General features: G+C 33.1%; 2 protein-coding genes, 2 long non-coding RNA genes and 1 other non-coding gene across 12 annotated transcripts; 2 read left to right on the top strand and 3 right to left on the bottom strand.

The window, feature by feature from the left end:
- Positions 1–1,805: 1,805 nt before the first annotated feature.
- Positions 1,806–3,188, bottom strand: LOC112282432 (ATP-dependent Clp protease proteolytic subunit 4, chloroplastic). The gene is made up of 3 exons (XM_024520001.3): positions 2,710–3,188; positions 2,288–2,564; positions 1,806–2,068 (listed from the first exon to the last, which is right to left on the bottom strand). The coding sequence occupies exons 1-3, from the start codon at positions 3,129–3,131 to the stop codon at positions 1,853–1,855; spliced, it is 915 nt and encodes a 304-aa protein (XP_024375769.3). The 5' UTR covers positions 3,132–3,188; the 3' UTR covers positions 1,806–1,852.
- Positions 3,189–4,268: 1,080 nt separating this feature from the next.
- Positions 4,269–10,356, top strand: LOC112282222 (uncharacterized). 8 transcript variants are annotated; one of them, XM_090250825.1, is made up of 17 exons: positions 4,269–4,947; positions 5,228–5,310; positions 5,577–5,661; positions 5,768–5,821; positions 6,314–6,381; positions 6,514–6,580; positions 6,814–6,912; positions 7,092–7,174; positions 7,537–7,617; positions 7,766–7,917; positions 8,147–8,242; positions 8,414–8,442; positions 8,561–8,737; positions 8,925–9,025; positions 9,276–9,385; positions 9,558–9,702; positions 10,085–10,356. In XM_090250825.1, exons 1-17 carry the CDS (start codon positions 4,900–4,902, stop codon positions 10,098–10,100), a joined length of 1,494 nt encoding a protein of 497 aa, XP_090106951.1. In that variant the 5' UTR covers positions 4,269–4,899; the 3' UTR covers positions 10,101–10,356. The 8 variants fall into 8 exon arrangements, 7 of the variants coding, with proteins under 7 accessions (XP_090106951.1, XP_090106950.1, XP_073390077.1 ...); XM_090250824.1 differs by having other exon boundaries at positions 4,270–4,947; positions 8,582–8,737; positions 9,901–10,356; XM_073533972.2 differs by having other exon boundaries at positions 4,272–4,947; positions 9,618–9,702; positions 9,901–10,356.
- On the bottom strand, positions 5,950–6,062 carry LOC112283029 (U5 spliceosomal RNA). The gene has a single exon (XR_002970008.1). It is a non-coding gene; the product is annotated as a U5 spliceosomal RNA (small nuclear RNA).
- Positions 10,357–16,596: 6,240 nt separating the features above from the next.
- On the bottom strand, positions 16,597–18,542 carry LOC112282294 (uncharacterized). The gene is made up of 2 exons (XR_002969848.3): positions 18,117–18,542; positions 16,597–17,862 (listed from the first exon to the last, which is right to left on the bottom strand). It is a non-coding gene; the product is annotated as an uncharacterized LOC112282294 (long non-coding RNA).
- LOC141045397 (uncharacterized) lies at positions 17,591–18,756 on the top strand. Its single transcript, XR_012217511.1, has 2 exons — positions 17,591–17,724; positions 17,979–18,756. It is a non-coding gene; the product is annotated as an uncharacterized LOC141045397 (long non-coding RNA).
- The last annotated feature ends 4,046 nt before the right edge of the window (positions 18,757–22,802 follow it).

The following is a 22,802-nucleotide window of genomic DNA, read 5'->3' as shown; positions in this document are numbered from 1 at the left end:
TTATATTTTTGTTTTGGATTGTGAAACTGATCCAAAGGACTGGAGACAAATTTGTGTCGTAAATCATATTTTTTTTCAAAAATGTAGATGAAATTATTATTGAACATTAAAAATCAATTAGAAAATAATATGACATAATCACATTTCTTCAAAAGAAAAAGATAAAGAAAAAATATATAAATAAATAAATAATTATGAATAAATTTATTTAATTCATCTTTATTCTATCTAAGACTTGTTATCGAGAGACTTATTGTGTCCAGTTAGTATCTCCAATACTTGTCTAGTAGTTTTTTTAATTTTAAAAAGGATATATATGTGTGTGTATGTATGTGTGTGTGATTTAATGATATTTAATACTAATTCATATTCATTGAACCATACAATTCTAAAATCTACAAGAAAACACCATTTCAAAAAAGTTGAAATGTTAAAGACATCAACAAATAAATGAGGACATAGATATTTGAAAGTAAAAGAAAGTAAAACAATTTTAAAATAAAGGAGTTACTATCCCTAATAGAGCCCCAATAATGACAAAAGGAAAAATTAGACAAGAACCAAAGTCACCATGACAATACTTAAGTAGTAGTTGGGTTAAAGTTCACAAAATACTTGAGCTAAGATTTTAAATCTAGGAGATTAACTTAAGTATGATTACACTTGAATAGCCTAAAAAGGTGCAAAAGTGCACAATAATAAAGTGATCCAAGACTAACTTGGGAGTTGGTTGCAAGATGATTATCATGTATTATAATAATATCCAAAATAGAAACCCTAAGAATTGTGAGCTCTCACTTTTAGGAAATTCTAACCGACATGTGCTAAATACAACTATTGTGATATGAGAACACAACGTGGGTTGTCCTTTGTGGTATCTTATTTCATTAAATATCATATATCATTGTAACGTACATTTCTTTAAAATTTAAATGACATTAAAACCTAAACATCCACACACTTCATCCTCTCATTATTTACTGGAGTAGATCTGTTGGAGTGTTTCGGAAGTAAGGAAATCTACGTCTTTGTCCTGAATATTTTTTTACTACAAAATTTCAGAACAAAAATAAAAATTGGAATGATCCCTGCTAAAAAGCTAGTCAGTGATGCGGAGTTTCAGAGTTTAACGAAGCTACGTGGCGTGGGAGATATGTGTAATTCTCAAGATCTGGAATACATCCCAAAATGCACGTAGCCTTGCTCAGCGTGGGCGAATTTAGATACGCTGAGCAAGTTCTTCACTTACAAGCTCCTGAACACCACACCCCCAGTTCCAGTGCCACAATCATTCATCATGTGTAACCTAGCACATGTTCCTCTGAATTCTTGGTCGTAGTTTGGAGGCTTTTCAGAATATAAATCAACCGCTATAGAAATGTTAGCACTCACTTACTTGCAAAAATTATACGATACAAGGTTTCTCCACTCGGAGGGATTCGTAAATATCAATAAAAATAAACATGTAAAGTAGCACTGCGAAACCAGCCTGTAACTAGATCAATCAACCATCACATACAAAATCTGTAAAATAAGATTTGCATAGTTGTATCCAACAGAAAAATGAGCATCCGAAAGTCACTGTCAGATTCGGTGTTTCTCACTTCTTCACTAACTTCGGACTTGATGCTTTAGCGCCGTGGACACAAAATTTCAACTGCGCAAGGGTGCTTACTTCTGAGTACACAAGAATCTAGAACGTCAGATACTGCAAATTCGACACCGTGGGCATGTGTACACAAGGGTAACAACCAGATGCAGATGAGTGCGGCAAATGAGGGGGAAGCATTTGATAGACAAAGACAGAAGAAAAATTCTACATGGATTGAATATGTTTATAGTCTGAAAGAAGCTAATAAATTTCGTCATCTGGAATCTCAGGAGTTAAAAACTTCCGAGGATCTTCCAAGGCAGCTAAGTTCTCCTTGCGAGGTTTAACCCTATCAGATACTTCAAGCAATCCATTAATAGAAATGATTGCATCCTTGTCAATGACGCCATCAATAATGCCATATTCCATTGCTTCGATAGGAGACATGTACCGGTCCCTATCAATGTCCTTCTCTACCTGCAGCATCACAAACCACGAACCAAAAGCTCGGCGTTATACCAAAAATCAAAGGGACTGCAGCAACCTTCGTCTACTTCTTCCACGCAAGATTGTCCATTCACGGGCTAACTGAACCAGCAGCCTCCTGTGATTACCAATACTAGAGCCTAAGTAATGCTAAGAAATCCGTACAACTTAAGGCGTATAACCTAATTGAAAGTCACAAAATGTATCTACCTGCTCAGGAGCCCGCCCTGTAATCTCAGATAAAATACGCGTGACATTGCTCTTGTGGTACATAACCTCTTTGGCTTGAATTTCGACGTCAATTGCCTGTCCACTAGCACCTCCCAAGGGCTGATGCATCATAATACGAGAATTAGGCATTGCCAATCGCTTCCCCGGCGTACCTCCGGCAAGTACTATTGCTGCTGTTGAAGCAGCCAAACCGAAGCAAATTGTGGAAACATCCGCTCTACACAGCTGAATGGCATCAAAGATAGCCATAGCAGCACTGCAAAATCCAAACACAATGCTCAGAAGCGCAATTCAGCTTCACTGATACTTGAACAGTTGCCCACCTCAAGACCGATGACCCCCCTAGTTAAACGTCCAATCACCGCTACTAAAAACATTTCTCAGTGACCTTCATTAGTCACCTGATAGAGCCTCCGGGACAGTTCACAAACAGACGAATTTCCTTGTTAGGGTCGACAGCATCCAAGAGAAGCAACTGGCTGACTATTGCATCAGCAACGAAGTCATCCATTTGGTGACCAAGAAACACAATGCGCTGCTTTAGCATGAGTCCCATCACATCTGCTTCAGCTGACCGCATGCCAGGGGAAGCAGTCTGTGACGCCAGGGGAGTCCACAATGAATTCTGAGTGGACCGAACATCAGTCTCAGGCGACCATGGCAACGCAGCGCCACCCGAAACAGAAGCCCGGGGACTGAATTTCAAAGCATAAGAGGGAGCGAGACAGCAAGCGCGATTGGAGAGGCGAGGGGAAGGGGGCGAGAGCGAGCCGGGCAAAACAAGCTTGGTGGAGGAGGAGGAGGCAATGGACAGGGAAGCCATGGCTGCCGTGGTTAGTGGGAATGGCAGCAAGACGATACAAGGCGCAGATGCACAATAACAATGGATAAGTGAGCCATCGCAGCAACGCATTGGGCAAGACAAGGAGGGCGGGGTTGGCCTGGGCTGGGTCCTAGGGTTTCGCACGAGGGGGGGGGGTCCACCATGGGCTTTGGCTTCAGGTTTAGTCTCCTCCCTTATCCTTTCCTCCTCATTTCTCTTAGAGCTAATTTGGATTTACACCAAGATGGTTCTTTCTCACTCTGGCATATTCATTGTTTCATCAGAAATCACAGTATTTCATTATTAAATACCATAGTATCAAATGCATTATGTTTTTCTATCTTTCTAAAAAAGTTTGTGTTATTTTGGAAGATCATTGCTTCAATTCTTGCTTTGTATTGTTGAAGGTTGTGACCACCTAAGTGATTTATTTGATAAGAATGGAAATAATAATTCTTGAGAAATTTGTTTTGATTGTTGATTCTTCACCTAATAAAAAAAAAAAAAAAAAAAAAAAAAACTTGTAGGAAAATTTACAGAAAAAATTTAAAATATATTTTTTTCATACTCTTTTGCAATATGTCGTACACGTATAATAAATTGTGACTTTAGTCACATTCAAGAATCTCTAAAAATATTTTAAGATAATTTTATTGTTTTTCATGAATTCTTAGAAGTTTTTGGAAAATTTTAAAGTTTTTACAAGATTTTCAAACCTTACATGGTCTTTTAAAAAAAAACTTGTAATCTTTCGTAACCATTTAAAATTCCAAGCACTTTTTAAAATCTCTATATATGATTTTTCAGACTTTTAAGATATTCTATAATTTTTGGATATATATATATATATATATATTAAAAATTTCACACCAGATTTTTTTAAGATAAAAGTTTTTTTTTAGGGAAATGTTAAAATGATACACCCATTCATTAAATCAACCCATCCTATTGTAATCATCATTAGAAAAATGGATCATCTCCACAAACCATCATTACAAAAAAAATCTTTTATTTTTTTATAAGTTTTTCTTAATATTTTTTATTGAACATCTTAGAATTTTTTTTAAAAAAATACATTATTTAATGTGTAAGGAATATATGTGATGTTCATGTATCTGTATAAAAGATAAAGTGCTTAAAGAATAAAGATATGATTTGATATTTTAAAACAACATGCTACACAATACGTAGGCAGAAATATAAAAAATTGAAGTTTACAACAAAAGTTCTTAAATATGCCCAAGGTCATCAAAAACATATCATGGCGTTATTGATAATCAATGGAATTGTAATGAAAAGATGAACAGGTCAAGTTTTGAAAGTTTGTACATTGACTTGGATGTTTATTAGTGTAAATGAGCATTATAGCCTGGGCATCATGAATGGTCGCAATCAATCTACTGTGCATACAACACATGTTGATGCCATGTCAAGCCATGGTGGCACCGCTGGGCTGTGCAACTGCCCCGGCCCTGGGCAATGGAGGACAGAAAGGGGCGGCGGGGGAAGGGGGGGAAGTCTTGGCGCGTTCAGCTGAAGCTCCCACAGCAGGACGCATGTATGCATTGCTGCCAGAGGTGAAGCGAAGTGAAGGGGAAGGGAGGTGAAGGTGCAGGAGTCGACCAGGAAGGAAGAAGTGCCCGCAGTAGTAGTAGTCCGTCCATCTCATCATCAACCCTACATCGCCTGCTACTTTTGCTACGGGCGTTGTGTGCATTACTCTCTCTCTCTCTCTGAATCCATACCCGCTGGTGTGCTGTCTCTGGAGATGCCGCGTGAAATTATAACGCTACAAGTAGGCCAGTGTGGGAATCAGGCATGTGTCGCCTCTTTGCATCTCGGTAGCTTATTTTGCGGATACCTCGAATGCCTTGAAGCCAGTTTCACTAGTATCTGGGAACATTTATCAATGAAGATCGAAAAGGCCACGATGCTGGTTCTTGAGAATTGATTTCGAATTTTGTTTGCATTATGAAACGGAGATATTGTTAGAAGAGTATAAGTTAGCTCAGTATAAAAAGTTGATAAATGGAAGAGGCTGTTACTGAATTTGAGACGTCAGAGTGGATTGACAAGGAAGTGCAAGTTGTGTGCAGTTAGGATGCCGATTTTGGGATATGGCATTAAGAGAGCATGCCTCTTGTAACCCGAATGCCCTGTTCGATCACGCCCTCAGCAGGTGAGAGTCCAGTAGTTGTTTCGGTGTGACGAATATAAGAAAAACTTCTGCCGCGATCACGACTTCAAAAAAGCCATGAGAATCCCTTGTTACAACTGATAGAGCACATCATTCAACTTTTTAGGGGTAATCTGTACGTGTATGCGATGTCTTTTCCAGATTTGTGGTCTTAATTCCTGTGGCATTTTAGAGCGTCGTGACTGGTTGATCTCCTCATGTATCGATTGAAGCATCTTTATCTTGCTCATCACTGTGGTGGCCCACAGCTTCTTTCACAACGTCGACAGACGTTACACGCCACCTCAAGAGCTGTCTGTGGGCGCTGGAAACACTCCTATTCGCTTCTTGAAGGTGAGGCAGCCCAACCAGACCATTTTGATTCAAATTGTTAGATGTACCTCCTGATTTCAATGTTGCTGTGCAGTGTTTCATTCAACACTTATGATTCTCTGTGCAGGCTAGGGCAGTTCTTATAGACATGGAAGAAGGGGTCGTCAACCAGCTTCTGAAGGTATAAAATATGTCACATTTTGTTTGTAGGTTAAAATGCAGTTACTCACACAGGTATTGAAGTGATTAAATAAACTAATGCCACTCGTATGTGAGAATGTCTCATTCGACATCTTTTGCTTGTTTGGTGGACTCCTTGAAGAGCAATCCAAAAATTGAATAACGCTAGTGTTTTCTCTTAGCCCGCGAAATTCTTTAGTAAAAGGTGAAAGTTTTGTTCGATTAGTGCTGAGCACCTGGCGTACTCAAACGGGATGAAGTCTTAATGTTTCTGATGTATGGGGTGGCAATATGCAAGGGATGAATACATGCCAGAAGAGGGATGGCGGAGTAGAAAAGAAACACCACTTTCATGTTATAGGATTTGAAGGTCAGAAAGTGTATTAATCCAGATTCAAGTTATAACCAACGAGTCTTACCCATAAACAAACTAAAGATAAAAAGCGTTCGCATCCTCACATTTCCACTTTCATCGATTCTGTTCCATTTCCAGGGATCCCTTGCAGAATTGTTTGACAGCAAACAATACATTACAGGCGCTTCTGGCTCTGGGAACAACTGGTATATAAATCCCTTAATTTTATTAACTGTTGATTTCTCAATACACAGTTCATGCAGGTGACGCCATTAGGATCAAATTTTTGAAGAAGCTTGTGAGCTTTTAGAACCTTGACAATCTTTTTGATTTGTTAGGGCACAAGCACATGAAGTGCACGGACCACAATTTTCTGATGCTATCCTTGAGAAAGTCAGAGGCGAGGTATGTGAACTATCATCATTCTCAGCAATTTTCCACCTCGATTCGGTTGTCAGGAGAAATTATGGTTCTATTGTTATTGGTTGTTTGAATTAGGAGGGACATGCAAAAATCTTTCTTTAGTGTTGGAAAGCCACATTCAAGTACATGGATAAATTATTTGCTCAAGGGTGATGAAGATCATCATGAATAGACTTCTAAAACACAGGGCTTAATTAGAGGATTTTCTCTTGCAGGCGGAACTTTGTGACTCGCTCCAAACATTTGTGATGATGCACTCAATCGGAGGCGGCACCGGATCTGGTGTCGGGAGCTACATTTTGGAAACACTCCACGTGAGTGCTCCTGAATATCTAGAACTACAAAGTACTACTCAAAACCAAGTCTTGTACTCATGGGCAATTGTGAGGGTACCTCGCTTAATCTTGTTTGGAAGCGAATGAACACACACGGCTACATTTGAGAGTTGCTTATGAGAGCGATAAGTTGACATTTTGTTTTTAGCGGTTCGAAGGATGCCTATCCAGAGGTTTATCGCTTCACGCAAAGCATATTTCCGTCTGCCGATGACGATGTGATTACTTCGCCTTACAACAGGTTATTTCCCTAGCAAAACGCGATTAGGCTTATTATGTTCCATTTTAACTGACACAAGGGAGAGAATGCTCTGCTCTCATATTGCTGTCTAAAATTCTTCCTGTTTGCACGAATATTAAGACGAAACTTAATCTCGAAGGTAGATCAGAGTGGCAGAGTTGGTTCAGTGTAATGTTTCATTTTCAAAAATAAAGTTTGCTACCATTGAATTGAGACTGACTCTGAAATTACTGAGGGCAGTACCAAAGTATGGGGTCAATGAGCACTCGGTTGATGTGCTTTAGAATTATATCGTGCATACTTGGTTGCTATCATATTTTTTTGTAGGGTATGAAAGATATCTAAACGATTGTAGTGCACAGCCTTCTGTCGACCATGGCACTCACTGAGCACGCTGACTGTGTTCTCCCCCTCGAGAACCAGGCCTTGCTAGACATCATCAGGTTTCCCAAATTATTCCTTTCATATCTAGCTCTTAAGAAACTAAACAAGTGACTCAGGCATGTCTGTAATGTATACCTAAATAAATATTGCTTATTTTAGGGTTTGTAATTTGAATTTTAAACTCTATTTTTACTCCAAATGATGCAGAAAAAATGATGCGATTGGAAAGAAAAAACAAAATTCTGCAGCTGAACGGTGGAGTCCGAAGGTGACAAAACCATTTGACGAAATGAATAGCATCGCCTCAAATCTCCTGCTCCACTTGACGAGTTCTATGCGCTTCGAGGGACCTTTAAATGGTAATTCTGACGTTTTCTCAAAACTGATGATATTTGATTGAGCAGCCAAAGCGGTATGTCTCCTCGCATGCTTTTGGATCATGGACCCACAATTGCATTTCATTCAGCAAATTCAGGGGTTAGAACATTCTTCACATATTGCTTATCACATCCAATTTCGTTCTCATGCACAGCTTTCTGCCAGCAAGTTTGCTAAATATCTAACATGTTACAATCGGTTGAAGTGTAGTTGATTTAAACGAGATAACCATGAATTTGGTGCCATATCCTCGACTCCATTACCTTACTTCAAGCATGTCTCCGCATTTGGCTGTTTCAGTATGCGGTACTATCGCTTTCCACGGCTCAATTACGACGAGACGATTGCTTCTGATATGATAAAAGCTGGATGAGGTCCTTGGCATTCGTCGCTTTTAATAATATCGTATTTAGTAATAGTTAACGCATGCAAGCTGATTTATGTTTTTTCATTGGACTACTCCTTTTGATGTGACAGAAGGAACTCAGCAACGTGCAATAAAGCAGGTATTTGAGGAAACAACCTGATATAAATGTGTAGTCTGGATTTTCGTCTTATTATGAAGAGGTTAGAATTGTGCAAAATTCTGGTTGATTGGAACATGAAACGGAAGCTTTATACTAGGTTAAGAGTTGGTTACTACAGCTCTTCACGGACGTTTTTGCGAGAGAGGCCCAACTGATGAAAGTGAATCCAAATGATTCGACCTACTTAGCTTGTGCGCTGCTAATGCGAGGCAACTCCTGCACTATTTCTGATCTGCAAGAAAATGTTGCTCGGATGAAGAGTCGGCTCACCATGGTTCGTTTAGATCCTTGTGCCCTTCATTTTGACGTTGAGTTCATGACGTTGCAACAGATAACCCAATCCTGTTGATAGGCATCGAAGGTACAATGACTCAGTACTTTGAACATTCCTGGTGTTATGTCACCAATGAATTGTCATATCTAGACCGGATGCACTTATCTTGCTTATGTTTTCTTCCCAGGCTCATTGGAACGTGGAAGGTTTCAAAGTAGGATTATGCAATCAAGCTGCAGTGCACAGTCCCTGCTCTCTTCTATGCTTGGCCAATAACACTTGCATACGGTAGGTTGTCAGATACGCTGGACGACTTTTCCCTTCGACAACCATAATTCCCCTTTGATGGGAGAAATATTTTACATTGTCCCTTGCTTCATTCATGATCTCTCGAATAAATTTTACTTCAACTTTGCTTCAGACTCGAGAGACTGGAACTCAGATAGTCATATTCCACGAATTGTCTAGCCGTTTCAAAGTCAGAATATGCATGAGTTAGACCTTTGTCACTAACCATTATCTCATTAGGGGAATCCAGGAGCCGGTTTATTGGAATGAAGGAGAGCTTTAAGCAGTTGTACAGACGAAAAGTTTACGTGCATCACTACACTGAGTACATGGATGTTTCCGTTTTTGACACCGCCAGTAGTAAGTGAACCCTCCTTGTTATGCATATATCTCTTACTTTACTTCTACACGTGCTTAAATTGTTTGCAGAAATTCTTTCAAGTCACCCGGTGATGCTTCAACTTGGAGATAAAATTTGAGTTAGTAAGATTTGTGTATTCCAAACTCAAGCTATTTTCTGACTAGTCTTAAGGTACTACGAAATTCCAAGGTGTTCAATTTTCTGCCCTGTTCGAAACAATCTATTTTTCAGACATGATGGACGACTTAATTGAGGAGTACGAAACACTGGAGACAGCTAGAACCCCTGAGCATCTCGTGCGATTGCAACCCATCATGTACCAGTAGTAGCACCACCTCCTGTGTATTCTGCAAGTTTGCAGGTTACTTTAATCTAGATTACATTCCAATTGGGTTTCTTCCATTAACCATAGCTTGTCTGGCTCTCCCTTAAACCGATTTTTTTTGGAACTTGGCCAATAAGATACCTACCGGTATTTTCTGAAGTTCATGGTGTGTACACTTTGCATATATAGTGAAGAACCGGCTGAATCGCAAATATACTTCTCATCCTACTGTTGCTCAAACCCGAAGCTAATGAAAACTCGGAATATGGAGTATGCGATAACTGGAACCTGAGCCTTGCAAATCGGTGCCAACAATTGACACAGCCACTAGTTGTCACGGTGCATCTCACTTTGGACCTCATTAACCTTGCAGATTAACAGGCGATTAACAACAATTGTGCTTAAACGTCAAGCCTGTAAAATAGTTTCTTGAAAACGAAAAAGGAAGAAAACTAAATAAAAAACAAGCCAAGTTTGTTCGGCCTCAGCAAAATTAAAATATACAAATACATTTTCACTCTGTAGTTTTCAAAATGGTATAATAAATATGAATATACAAAAATATTCAAAATGATATGATAAATATCATATTTAAGTTTATATAATTGGTTTGTCATATATTATCAACAAATTTTATGCTATCAATTTGTAAGTTCTTTCTAATAGATATACAATAAGATTGTTTATTATTATTATTATTATTATTATTATTTATAATTAGTATTGATTATATAATAGTTAAAAATAATTATAAGTTGAAATATCAATACTTATAATAGACTTTGAATAACTATTTTGCATTTCAAGCAACAAAGCATTTGTTACTAAATGTCATTCATCCAATGTTGCAAATACAAATGTACCAAAAGAGAGAAGAGTAGTACTTTATTGAACTTTGATCATATACTAGAAAAGTCTCAACTTGTAGTATAATTATTATAATAATATTTAACATTCTTCTTTCTAATTAAGACTTAGATCTCTATTAAAAGAAGGCCTAATACTAGATATGTTTAATCTCTAGAAAGAGGTTTTTTAAAGAAATCTACCACTAATGCACTATAGGACAATATATTAAACCAATTTGTCTTTTCTTTATGTCTTACTTAATAAAATAATGTTCCATGTTTCAATGCTTTATACAACTATGGTATATTAGATTCTTGATAATAGTAATAGCATTCTAATTATAATTATAAATGAAGATCTTTATTGGCTTAAAAAAATCCTAATTCCTTAGTACTTTATAAAGCTATAAAAGCTCTCTTGTTACAGCAGCCAAAGCTACATAGTTTGACTTTGTTGACAAAATAGAAATTAATGATTGCTTCTTGCTTGACCAAGTGATAGTTGTGCCATCTAATATGAATGTATAACTATCCATAAAATGACATGTTTCTGCACAACCTGCTCCATGTACATCACTATAGTCCAAAAGTTACAATCTTGCTTTTTTACCTTCATATTACAATATCAAAGCTTTTATCTATTGCAAGTAATAAAATATTTGCGTAATCTCTTACCAACACAAAATATGTAAATATGCCATGTATTGAACAAAATATTGATAAATAAATACAATGCTTTTTCTTGTACTATTTATAAAGTACAATAGTAAATCTAAAGCATTTTGATAAAAATTTGTAATAAAGCTATATACCTTCTACATGCAAAGATTTGTCATTCTCATGCCTAGTAAGATGACCTTGTATTATTAATATTGCAAGAATTTTTATGTCTTTTATCCCAAATTCCTACAACTTTTAATGAATGTATTTAATTTGATTCAAATAAATAGTACTATTTTTCTTTTTTTGCAAGAAATCAATGCAAATAAAATAACCAAGTTCACTAAGGTCTTTCATCTTATAGCACTCTTACAATATATTCTTTCAATTTACAAGAATCTCAAAGTTCTTCCCACCAATTATTATATCATTAATATAGATAACAAGTAAAAGAACTAATCTTTCAATGTAAAAATAAAGGTTTGACTTTTACCACTTCTAACTAAGATTCAATAAAGATGTATCTAAATTCTTATTCCACATACATCCAAATATCTTCAACTTATATAAGGTCTTTACTAATTGCAACACCTTGCATTTATGTTTAAGCAAAACTTAAAGTCCTTTTGAAATCTTTATGTAGATTTTTTTTTCAAAAAATTTATTGATTAATTAAATTTAAAAAAATAGAAAAAATTATAAAAAATATGAAAATTATTGCAAGATGGTGTTGTGTTGTAATACAACTATATAGTAAAAGAAATAAAATATGGATTTTATTGTAGAAGAGCCTAATTGAAAGATATAATAATGAAATATAGGTAAAAGATAGAGAGGTAGTAAAACTTATAGTATTAATGCTATTTTTTTTATAAAAATAGTTTCTACTTACTTTATATAATCATAAATAAGGCAAAATAAAGTATATTAAAAAAAATGAGCATCTTTAAAAAGAAATTAAGAATAATTTGTTGCAAAAATTACCTTAAGAAATCAAGAACTAATACCTAGAGAAGATTGGTTGTGAACTAGAATTAACATTAAATCTCAAGATACATAACTGTATATTTGTAGCAATTCTAAAGATCTTTGGTTGATTGAAAAGCAAGAATTGAGAGCAAACTAAAAAGATCTTCTTTGGGCATTGAATTTGAATGATTTGAGTTTGTAATGACTTTGTAAAGGCTTTGCAAACTTAAGGTTGTTTTGGAGGGACTTTGGATTTTTAAAAAATATAAAGAATTTTTACTTAGAATTTTTTTGTGAGATTGGTGGTGGATTTATCAGTGAAATTTTGTGATTGAGTGAAAATTATTATTTAAATTTTTTGTTGTAAGTTTAAGCTTAATCGAATAATTTATTTAAAATTTATTAAATTTTAAAAGTATAAGGATCTCAAAAATTGGAGTTAGAAAATTAGTCAGGATTCTTAAGATTTACAATTTTTTTTGGTTGGATTAAATATATATTTTTAATACTTGTAATAGACTTGATTTTCAACAATTGTGTAAAGTTTGAAATCCATTGAACCATAAAATCAATAGATATTGGCATTAAAATATTAAAATCAATATTGAAGAAGAAAACTAGCCATCATTGGAGTGGATTATGAAGACTATCTTCTATGTAGTAAGTTTGATCTTTTTCAAATTATTTGTATTTGTTTTCAACTTAACAATTAAAAAGTGTGCAAATTTTGAGTAAAAATTATGATTAAATTATTAATTATTGAGTTTTCAAATTATTTTAGGATTAATTAAAAATTTATTTAAGTTTTAAGATTTAATAAGAATTTAATTTGGATTTGATTTATGATTTAGAATTTTATTAGTATTTTTTTAGGATTTAGGATTTTATTAGGTTTTTATTAAGATTTTATTTAAGATTTGATTAGAATTAAATTAAAAATTATTTAAAGATTTATTTTAGTATTTTATTAGAATGTTTTTAGAATCATATTAGGATTTTTTAAATATTTAATTAGGATTTATATAAGGTTTTATTTTTAGTTTTTTCTTTAAATTTTCGATTTTTTTATACTTTTTGGAATTTCTTTATTATTTCTTTATAATTTTTTATAAAATTCTTTATGATTTTTTTAGAATTATTTTAGGATTTTTTATTTTATTTTATTTTATTTATAATTTCTCTAAAATTTCAATTGGATTTTATCAAGGTTTGATTAGGATTTTTAAGCTTTAATTGAGGTTTATTTAGTATTATATTAAAATTAATAGAACTTTGTTGTTGCAATTTCTAATTTATCTTCTATAACTAAGTACTTGGTGCATTTTCAAGCAAGTCTTTATATTATACAATAATGAATAATTGGTATAAAAGTCTCTTTAGTAATTAAATTCCTTCACTTGAATAAAATCCTTTGCAACTAACCAAGCTTTGAAATACTTGATAGAACCATTGCTGGCAAGTTTTTCTTTAAAAGTCTATTTCAAATCCATAGCCTTCTTGGCATATAGTAAAGATAAAAACTCATGTATTTTGAGCTTTTAAAGAATCAAGTTCTTCTCCTATGGCATGATTCTATTCTATGCTAAAAGATGAATTTATGACTTATTCAATAGTTCTAGTTTTGTATGTTCATTAGCATCAACAATATTTATTATTTTAATTGGCAAATCATAATCTTTTCAAAAGTAATTATTGTTATTTTTCAAAGACATGTAACTCATCTTATTGCCACTTGTGATGTTTGTCAAGTCAATTTCACCAATGTAGCAATGTCTTAATGGTAGAGCTTGAATAATTGCCTTCACTTTAAGGTGATGGAATTCTACTACTTTTGTTGATATGAAGTTTACATCATCACCAATCATTTCTATACTAGATCTATCAAGTATATATAATCTAGAAACTTGAGATTTGGATGTTTCTAATCTATCTAGATATTGTACACCAAGCAAATTATGCTTATTTTTATAATCACCATTTCTTCTCTTTCTTTCTTAGAAAATTAATAACTCACTAAAAAAATTATCCTTATCATAAAAAAAAATCACATCTTGACTGAAAATCATCTTCTTGTCCTCAAAAAGGAAATTCTTGTATCTTTTTGCTACATTTGAATATTCAACAAAAATATCCTTCTTTGCTTTTGAATCAACTTTCAATGCCTTTCTTTTGATATATAATACCAATCAACAGAACCAAATTAATAAGTATATTAAAAAAAAGGTTTTTTTTTACCATTTAAAACTTCATGTGGTATCTTACTATTAAATCTTATAAGTAGAAGGCAATTATAAGTCCATGTTACAAACTTTGTAGCAAAAATCCAATATTAACAATCCAACTTAATATTATCTAAGAGTGTTTGTATTCCTTTAAATATACTTTTGTGTATATTCTTTGACATGCCAAAAATCTTATGTATTTATACATGAATAATTATATGTCAAATGCCTTAAGTCTTGAATTATAAAATAAGCTTATAATTTAAGAATTTAGTACCTAAATTAGTAATAAAATTTTATTTTTCTTTTAATTCTCTTTTGTGTCTTTATATCCTAAGTCTTATAAGGAATATGCACTTAATCTTTAGTTTGAAGAAATACTAGGCTACAATAATCAAAATATTTGTCAATCTATACAACTAACCATTTGGCACCACTAAAACTAATTGTATCAGATTAACTAAGATTACATACTACCATATCTAGAATACTATTAGCATGCTTGTGCTTGTCTAAAAAAGATTGCCTATAGGCCTTACCAACAATGTACAATTTACATGTTAGTACCTTATCCTTCTCACCTTTGATCATTAATTCTTAAATACTATTCATTTTCTTTGCTTCTTATATTATATGCATCAAAGCATGTGCTAATGGTTGATTCCATTCAATAAACATACAACTTAAGATAGATAAACTAAAAAATACATCAACTTCTTTAATTTCACAATGTAGAAGATAAGCTTTATTGTTGAGCATGCCTTGCATAAGTAAGTCATCCAAAAAAACGATTCAATCAACTCTATTATCTTCTAAGTTAAACTTACAACCTTTTTTGTTCAAGGTTGTAATTAATAAGAGTATATTACATATCCTAAGAATTTAATATACATTTTTTATAACCATATGAATGAATTTTTCTTTAAGGTATAAAAAATGTGAGATATATCTCACCTAAACTTTATGATTTGTTGATACTACTATCATAGTCTTCAACTTAAATGGTTGTATTATCATTAAAGTTAAGAAGCTTATTTCTATTTCTTAGGATGTGTATATCTACTATATTATTAATGCAAATATAATGGCATGATTGAAAGAACGATATAATTGTTGCTTTTAACTTATATGATGCTTCTTGAATTGAGAAAACAATAGAAATATTAGTACTAATTGTGCCATTGTCATTTGTTCTAAAACGCTCTACATGACCAACAAATGTCTATTCTATTTGCAAGCCCTACATTGGCTTTTGGACTTATCAATCTTTGATTTATGCTTCTATTATAGATATTGCTTCTTTCCTGCATACATATACTATTAATACAAAAATAGAAAGCTACTCTTTTCTTTTTTCTACATCTTTTTAAGTAGTATAGACCACATAATGTTTTTTATAATCTCTTCTTGTTTCTTCAATGCAATTGATTGAACAAGTAGATTTCATGACTTTGGTAATGTAGTAAGCACAAATAAACAAATATATTATTTACTTATTTTACCACCAAACTTTAAGGTCAAAGATTTTGCAAAGAAAATTCTCTATAAGTTCTCTATCAATATATCAAAGATTGTGGGATTTTTTTATTAAAAAGATTTTAATAATAATCTTATAAAATATTTCATTACAAATGTCTATGTACCATAGTTCTTTTCATCTAACCAATCAATGCTATGGTTGGTCAAAGATAATGCCATTGTCAAGACAACAAATCCAATGATAACAAACAATAAGATTCTTTAAGAATAACAAACTTTAAAGCAATAATATAAAAATATAAATACATATTATATTAGTAATAATAGCAAAAATGACAATATCAAATTATTATAAAGTAGAAATCTTAACAACAATTTTTTTTAATAGCAACAATAATGATTGGCACCAAGAACAATAGTTGATAAAATGACAATAGTTGGCATGATTGCCAAACTTCATGGCTATTCTTCATCCATGGTTATTATTCATTTAGCTATTGTTCATCTACAGAGGTTGTTCATTTACACTCTAATGCCGTGTTGTAAAACAACATTCATCCAATATTGTTAATATGAATGTGCTAAAAGAGGGAAGATTGACACTTAGTCAAACTTTGATTATGTATTAGATAAGTTCCAACTTGTGTTACAATTCTTACAATACTATTTAATAAAATTACATTTTCAATAGTATATTGAGAATAGTAAGAAATACAGTTTTTTTTTTTAGAATGAATTGTGCAACTGTTTTAAGATTGAATGGTCATCCTAAATTTTAATTTGATCATCCTATTTAGATTGCTTTGCTATAATATTTAAGAAACTATTAAATTTCAGCCATTTGTAGGTGTATAAAAACTCATGTTTTTTTTTGGTGCTTTGATCGTCTAATCTATTCTAAAAAGAATGTAAAACAAACTGAGCACATCAGGAGATATATAATCAGCTGTGGCCAAGCAGAGGATGAAGAATGATACGAGACTATAGATCTTCTCAAAATGGCAAGTGGCACCTTTGGAATTTAGAGAATGTGGGCATATCCAATTCAATTCCCTTTAAGGCTCACACTAAGGAACAAAATGCATTGGGTTGCATCAATCTTCGACAGACCTATTCACAGTTTGCGGTAGAAATCCACAAATAACCTGCAATTCCCCAGCCTCATAGGCATCTGTCCTTAGGCTGTGACACAGAATTTGGGATACATAGATTCATGTGCAGTGTTTCTGTTCAAGTGGTTTGGAAAGTGCGGCGTAACGGGAGCAGATCACCAAGATAAAAATGGATGCTGGTTCCTGGTAGAAGCCCGTTACTTTTGGAAGCATCGTTGAAGATGGAGGGAACTTCGGAAGCGATCCAGGGTCGATCGATCTTCTCAGGTGCACAGACTCATTTTAACATTGCGAGCTAACCGGCATATTAACCGCCAACATCACATCCACATCTGCCGATGTCTTCCTTGTAGCTCAAGATGATGTTGCAGGAGAAGATGTCAGTCAAACTTGCTTCCGTGAACTCATCACTTTGAATTCCTCGAAGTCTTGGTTGGATTCATAGAATGATTTTTCACATAATCGACTGTTTCAGGCTTTACAGGCAGCAGCAGTGAAACCTGGACAGAGATCCGTGGAGAAGAGTGACGCTCGTGCCATCCATATTACTGTGTCGAGCGCCACCGGGGCACCTCCAACAGTTGGAGGGATAGCCACAGTTCTTACACCCACGGCCAACCTGATCCCCAAGGTGCCGACCGCTAACAAAACAGCTTTAGCAGGCAGTCTCTTGGAAGGTTTCTCAGCATGCCATCATCGGCTCCCAACCTTAAATCAACAAAGGTGTGGTTTGCTCAACATCTGGCAGTTCGTTGTGTCACAATTTCTGATTTCTGCTTTACTCTTCGGCTCCAGATGATATCATAGACCGAGAATACCAGCAGTCTGGACCTAATCGGTCCAGCAGACATGCCTAAACTTCTGCCAAAAACACAAAATATCAAGTTCATGTTATTACTGGTCCTCTTCATGATTTTGCGATATTGATGCTAGACAGAGATTCGGGTGGTTTTTAACTATCCTGTTCTTGGGCACAGTGCAAAAAACCCTCGGGGTGGAAGGATAAGCATGGAATTTGTTGGATACTGTCGGAAAAGTTACAAAAAGTTAAGTCACCTCATTCAACAACCTGAATCTCTGCACTCTGGTGCAAATAGGGTAAAGGAGTACATTACCGGACTTTGAGTTGTAATTCATCGCGTTCATTGCAGAACGCAAGTGTTGACTTCTGTTTTTTTGATAAGGCCGGGGTGCTCAAGTATTGACTTCAAGTCTGATGAAGTTGTAACCCAAGAGACGCTGCACGGTGCTGGATTCTAAGTTATGAGTAATTAATAGAAGAATGTATCTACCTGGTGGGGTACAGCGCCATAAAAACCGCAGCTGATAAGAAGAAGCTGCACAGTATGCGCATTCCTGCTGGAAGGCAAGCCAGTTTTGAAACAAGCGCAAGATGCGATCACAACTAAAACCTACAACAGGCCAAATTGAGAGCTTGGAAAAGAGAAAATCTGCGGCAATCCTGCCATGAGAGAGGGATATCGGTACCCCATGAGAGGTTGAAGTCAGACGGGACGACTCTCGGTTGTGGTACTGTCGGCCTACTGTGGCACGCGTCTCACAACATCGGCCACCTTACTTAATTTCCTCCCTGCCAGCACGCGATTGCGGCTCAAGAGAGCGTTCCCACCGGGCCAATTCAAACACTCCAATCATCAAAATGGTGTAGCCCACTGCAAAATAGGTACAGGTCCTGCAAGATTTGGCATAGTGGGGGAGCCACACCATATCCCATCCTCCAATCAAAATGGTTTCGGAACATCATTTTAGTGCTCATGAATGGTGTGGAGAGAAAGAGCGTTGACTGAATGGTTGCTGCTGAATGGTTCATATCTCTACATGACTTTCGCACACGTGTGCAAGTGCCCTCAGGAACAGTGATTGTGTGTGTTTTTGCTGCTGCTGGTTGCCTCGTGCAGACGTGCCGCATCCCTTTCCTCTTCGTCCTACGTACACCCATAGCTTTTGCTTCTTCCACCGCTATTTGGACGAAGGCATACATATGTTTGTGTTCGTATTCGTGTTCCCACTCAGATGTCCCTTCTCGCCCTCGTTGGCTACTCTGATTTTCCTTGGTTACAATTCCTTTGAGACACCTTTTATTTAAGTTTAAATACCGTCACGAATGAATTTGAAATTAAATTGAACTTAACAAGCCAAAAACCTTTTATCCAGTGCACAAATCCTTTAAAATAAATACTTTTAATATCTCAGTATGTTAATAGATCATTTTTCAAGCTTGTTTCAAAAAACTTGATAAAGCATCCATCTTCTTTACATAAATAAATATGTGTGAACAAATCTGTTCAGATATGTGTGCAACTTATCAAAAATCACACAAACAACTAAAATAGTGCCATTTAGGTAGTATTGTGTACATTTCAAGACTTCTGAATCGAGTTGTGGCCTCATGAAATTATAAACTTAAGTTGATCAAGTAGTGACTTAATGAAGTTACACACTCAACTTCTTGATCAAGTTGTGTCCTAATAAAACTACACACTCAACCTGTTGATCAAGTTGTGGCCAGATGAAATCACACTCAACTCATTGATCAAGTGGGTCAGTGCTGTGCTACAAGTATGATATTAATTTTACAATGTAATCTGCATAATAACTACTTGACATTGATGGATTTTAACTCGACAATTCTGTTTTTTGATTTTTCAAAAATACTAACCCTAAATGCTTATAACATCAATTATTTTGAGAGCACATAAACCAACAATTACATCATGTGACATTCCAAGTACAAATGCAACCCCCTCAAAGTAGCCATGCAGCTTACCAAAAAATGCATTAGCCATTGTTGATTAGTTTGAACATAGTTAACATTAGTTGTGAAGAAGCATTAAAGTTAACATTAAATTGTCGTGTATAAGGCCACTGTGAAACTTTGCATTTGTTACAGCCTGGGTAGTGCATAATTGTGGTTTTGTTGTGCCAATCACAAGAATTTGGTGATGAGTGAATAGATGATAGGTTTCAGACATGATCAGAGTGACAGTTTTAAGATTTAACAAGCAAAGATTTTTTAATCAAATACATTTGTTCAGATTTTATCATTAGGATTAAGGAATGGTGACATATATAGTAGTGGTTTGTGATGGATATATATAAAAGCTCTACCATTATCTAAAGGAGCAGCTCATTGAAATAAACCAACTTTGGTATGACTGAAGCAATTGGAAGAATAAGTAATAGGAATTGAGTTCAACTACAAGGAATATAAACTACTTTTCATACAGGCTATTATTAGAAAGTTACTTTATATAAAATATGCATGGAGCTACTCTATATTCTTAGTATGTGTTTTATTTCTATTATTAAAGTTGATAATTATGTTGTAAATGAATAATAAATTATTCAACAAAATATATAGTGATTGCATATTTTGTAGTAGGAAAACTAAAGCACAATTAGAACAATAGATCAATCAATTAGCAATGGCAATATATTGCACCTTCTTTCTAGAAACATATATCAATATTTTTATTTTTAATTAAAGCTAAAATTTTAAGGATTTTATAAGAAAAGATGTTCATTTTTTTTTCTATATCAAAGCATAGCTAGAATGTACACATTTCAAATGCAGGATACTCATTTTGATCCAAAAGCCTTAAAAAATTCAAACATTGCTGATTGTTTTTAAAATAAATTAATCTTTGAGATTTCTTTAATAAATTCTTTTATATTTTCTTTCAAATAGCCGCTTACATTAGAAACATTTTAAGACTTATAAAAATAGTAAATAAATCTATCAGATATAACTTATATCAAATCTTAAAATTAAAATATGAATAGAAATTCAAAATCTATGTAACAAAAACTAATTCAACTTTAATAAATTAAGTTCCTAAGAGGTATTAAACTAAAAAAATTGATTGTTTAATAACTATTTTTTATATAACTAAGAGCCTTGTTTAAAATTCTACCTTTGATTTTTAATAGATAGTATCATATAAAAATAGTAATTAGGCTAAATATTTTGATAAAAAATTAAAGAAATTAAGCTAAAATTACCTTTTAAATATAAAAATTAGTACCTAATATTCATCTTAAAGGAATCTAATACTAATATATATATGTATAATTTAACCAAATAGTATAGTTAACCAAGTAGACATTAGAATGAATCCAAATCTTATAAAATATATTAAGTATAAATTAGATTTGATAAATTTATCTTTTATTTATTTTTTATTTAAATAATATAATTAATTTTATCATAATAAGTACAAATTTAGAATATTTTAAGAAATATCTCTACTATAAATACCTAATTTAAGTAGAATATAAGTAGTGTGGTCTATACCATAAAAAAATTATATAAACTTATTTAAAATATATAATAAAAAAAAATTTGTAAAAAAATAAAAATATATATATTTATTTTTATTTATATAAAAATTTATTTTTTAAAATTTACAAAAAATCTATAATTTTAAAAAATATGTAAAAGAATTAAATTTAAATTTGATATCATAAAAATTAAAAAATACAAGCTATGTGGTTATACAACTTAGTATTTAAAAATATTCTCATGAATAGAGATATATTTTTATAATCTTAATACAAAGCTAAATTGTAATAAAAATTCAGATAGAATTGAAGTAAATGGTGTATTTTTTTATTATTTTTTAATTAAATATCTAGTTAATAATATAGACATTGTTATATTATAATACCACAATTGGATAAAAGATAAAAGAAAGGATTACATTATTAAAGAGTTTATAGTAGCAAATTATTTTAAAAGCATAGATGAAAGTTAAGGAGTTAGTAAAAATAATTTAGAATTAATGTTGCTATAGATACAGTATACGAGAGACCAAACAAGAAGTTGAATATAAGAATTTCTACAAGAAAGCTAACAAGAACTTGATTAAATTAGATGAGAATAAGATCAATACTAAGAGAGGTGAATTAGAGCTCCAAGAGATATGTTGCCAAGACTAAAGATCTGCTCAACCTTAACTCCAATATATACTAGGTATGAGAAAGCTTTTCAAGAAGTTCCCATATTGCTTGAAGATGAAGCAACACTATGAAGCTTCTCAAACAACTCTTTTAACCCTCTTAATTTTTTTTAGAATCTATTCAAATATTTTTAAAAATATATAAAAACTTTAAAAAAATTCTAAAAATCTTTCTAAAATCTTATAAATCTTTTAGAAACTAATAGAATATTCTAAAACTATTCCAACAATCTCCTCATTAGATGTCTATAACATCATCTTTCCTTCTGACTTTGAGTTCCACGAGGAGCATTCATTTTATATCTACTTTCTTTATTATATATAACATGCTAATACTAGCTTCATAGAAAAGACATTTTAAAATAGCTTTAGATTTTTGAAGATAGTATTGATAAAAATTTTGTAACTTTTGTAGCATATTAACTAGATTTTTGGTGGTTCTTATGTACGCTTATTGATATTATTATCATATAGCATGAACTTTTATCTAAAAATACACTGAGTACCTAAGTATAGAGAATTTAGCTTTAACTTATTGGCTAGGCTCTAATAAGTGATTTATTCTTAATATATAAGAAAAATAAATATAAAAATTATAAAAGATATTCTATTAATAAAAATCTTTTTTTATTTAAGAAGGTTTATACATAAGGCTTCTTAGAGCATGTAGAAATGCTCTAATATCCTTTGCTATACCAAATCATAACTAATCATTTGTTGATAAGTTGGATTTTCAATAATCTAAAAAATAATTCATAATCTCCTTTCAAAAGTCCATCTTTATATCATAATTTTGTCATAGCTTCATATCTCTATTTTTAA

Source organism: Physcomitrium patens, chromosome 5, assembly GCF_059467195.1.
Source record: "Physcomitrium patens ecotype Gransden chromosome 5, ASM5946719v1, whole genome shotgun sequence".
Taxonomy (NCBI): domain Eukaryota; kingdom Viridiplantae; phylum Streptophyta; class Bryopsida; order Funariales; family Funariaceae; genus Physcomitrium; species Physcomitrium patens.
This window is presented reverse-complemented; position numbering and strand designations above follow the sequence as displayed.

Coding starts and splice junctions, on each gene's coding strand:
- LOC112282432 (XM_024520001.3), bottom strand. CDS start 3,131: ATGGCTTCCCTGTCCATTGCCTCCTCCTCCTCCACCAAGCTTGTTTTG. Junction 2,565..2,709: donor TGTCCCGGAGGCTCTATCAG/GTGACTAATGAA, acceptor TGGATTTTGCAG/TGCTGCTATGGCTATCTTTG. Junction 2,069..2,287: donor CAGGGCGGGCTCCTGAGCAG/GTAGATACATTT, acceptor GTGATGCTGCAG/GTAGAGAAGGACATTGATAG.
- LOC112282222 (XM_090250824.1), top strand. CDS start 4,900: ATGCCGCGTGAAATTATAACGCTACAAGTAGGCCAGTGTGGGAATCAG. Junction 4,948..5,227: donor TAGGCCAGTGTGGGAATCAG/GCATGTGTCGCC, acceptor AGTTGTGTGCAG/TTAGGATGCCGATTTTGGGA. Junction 6,913..7,091: donor ACATTTTGGAAACACTCCAC/GTGAGTGCTCCT, acceptor AGCGGTTCGAAG/GATGCCTATCCAGAGGTTTA.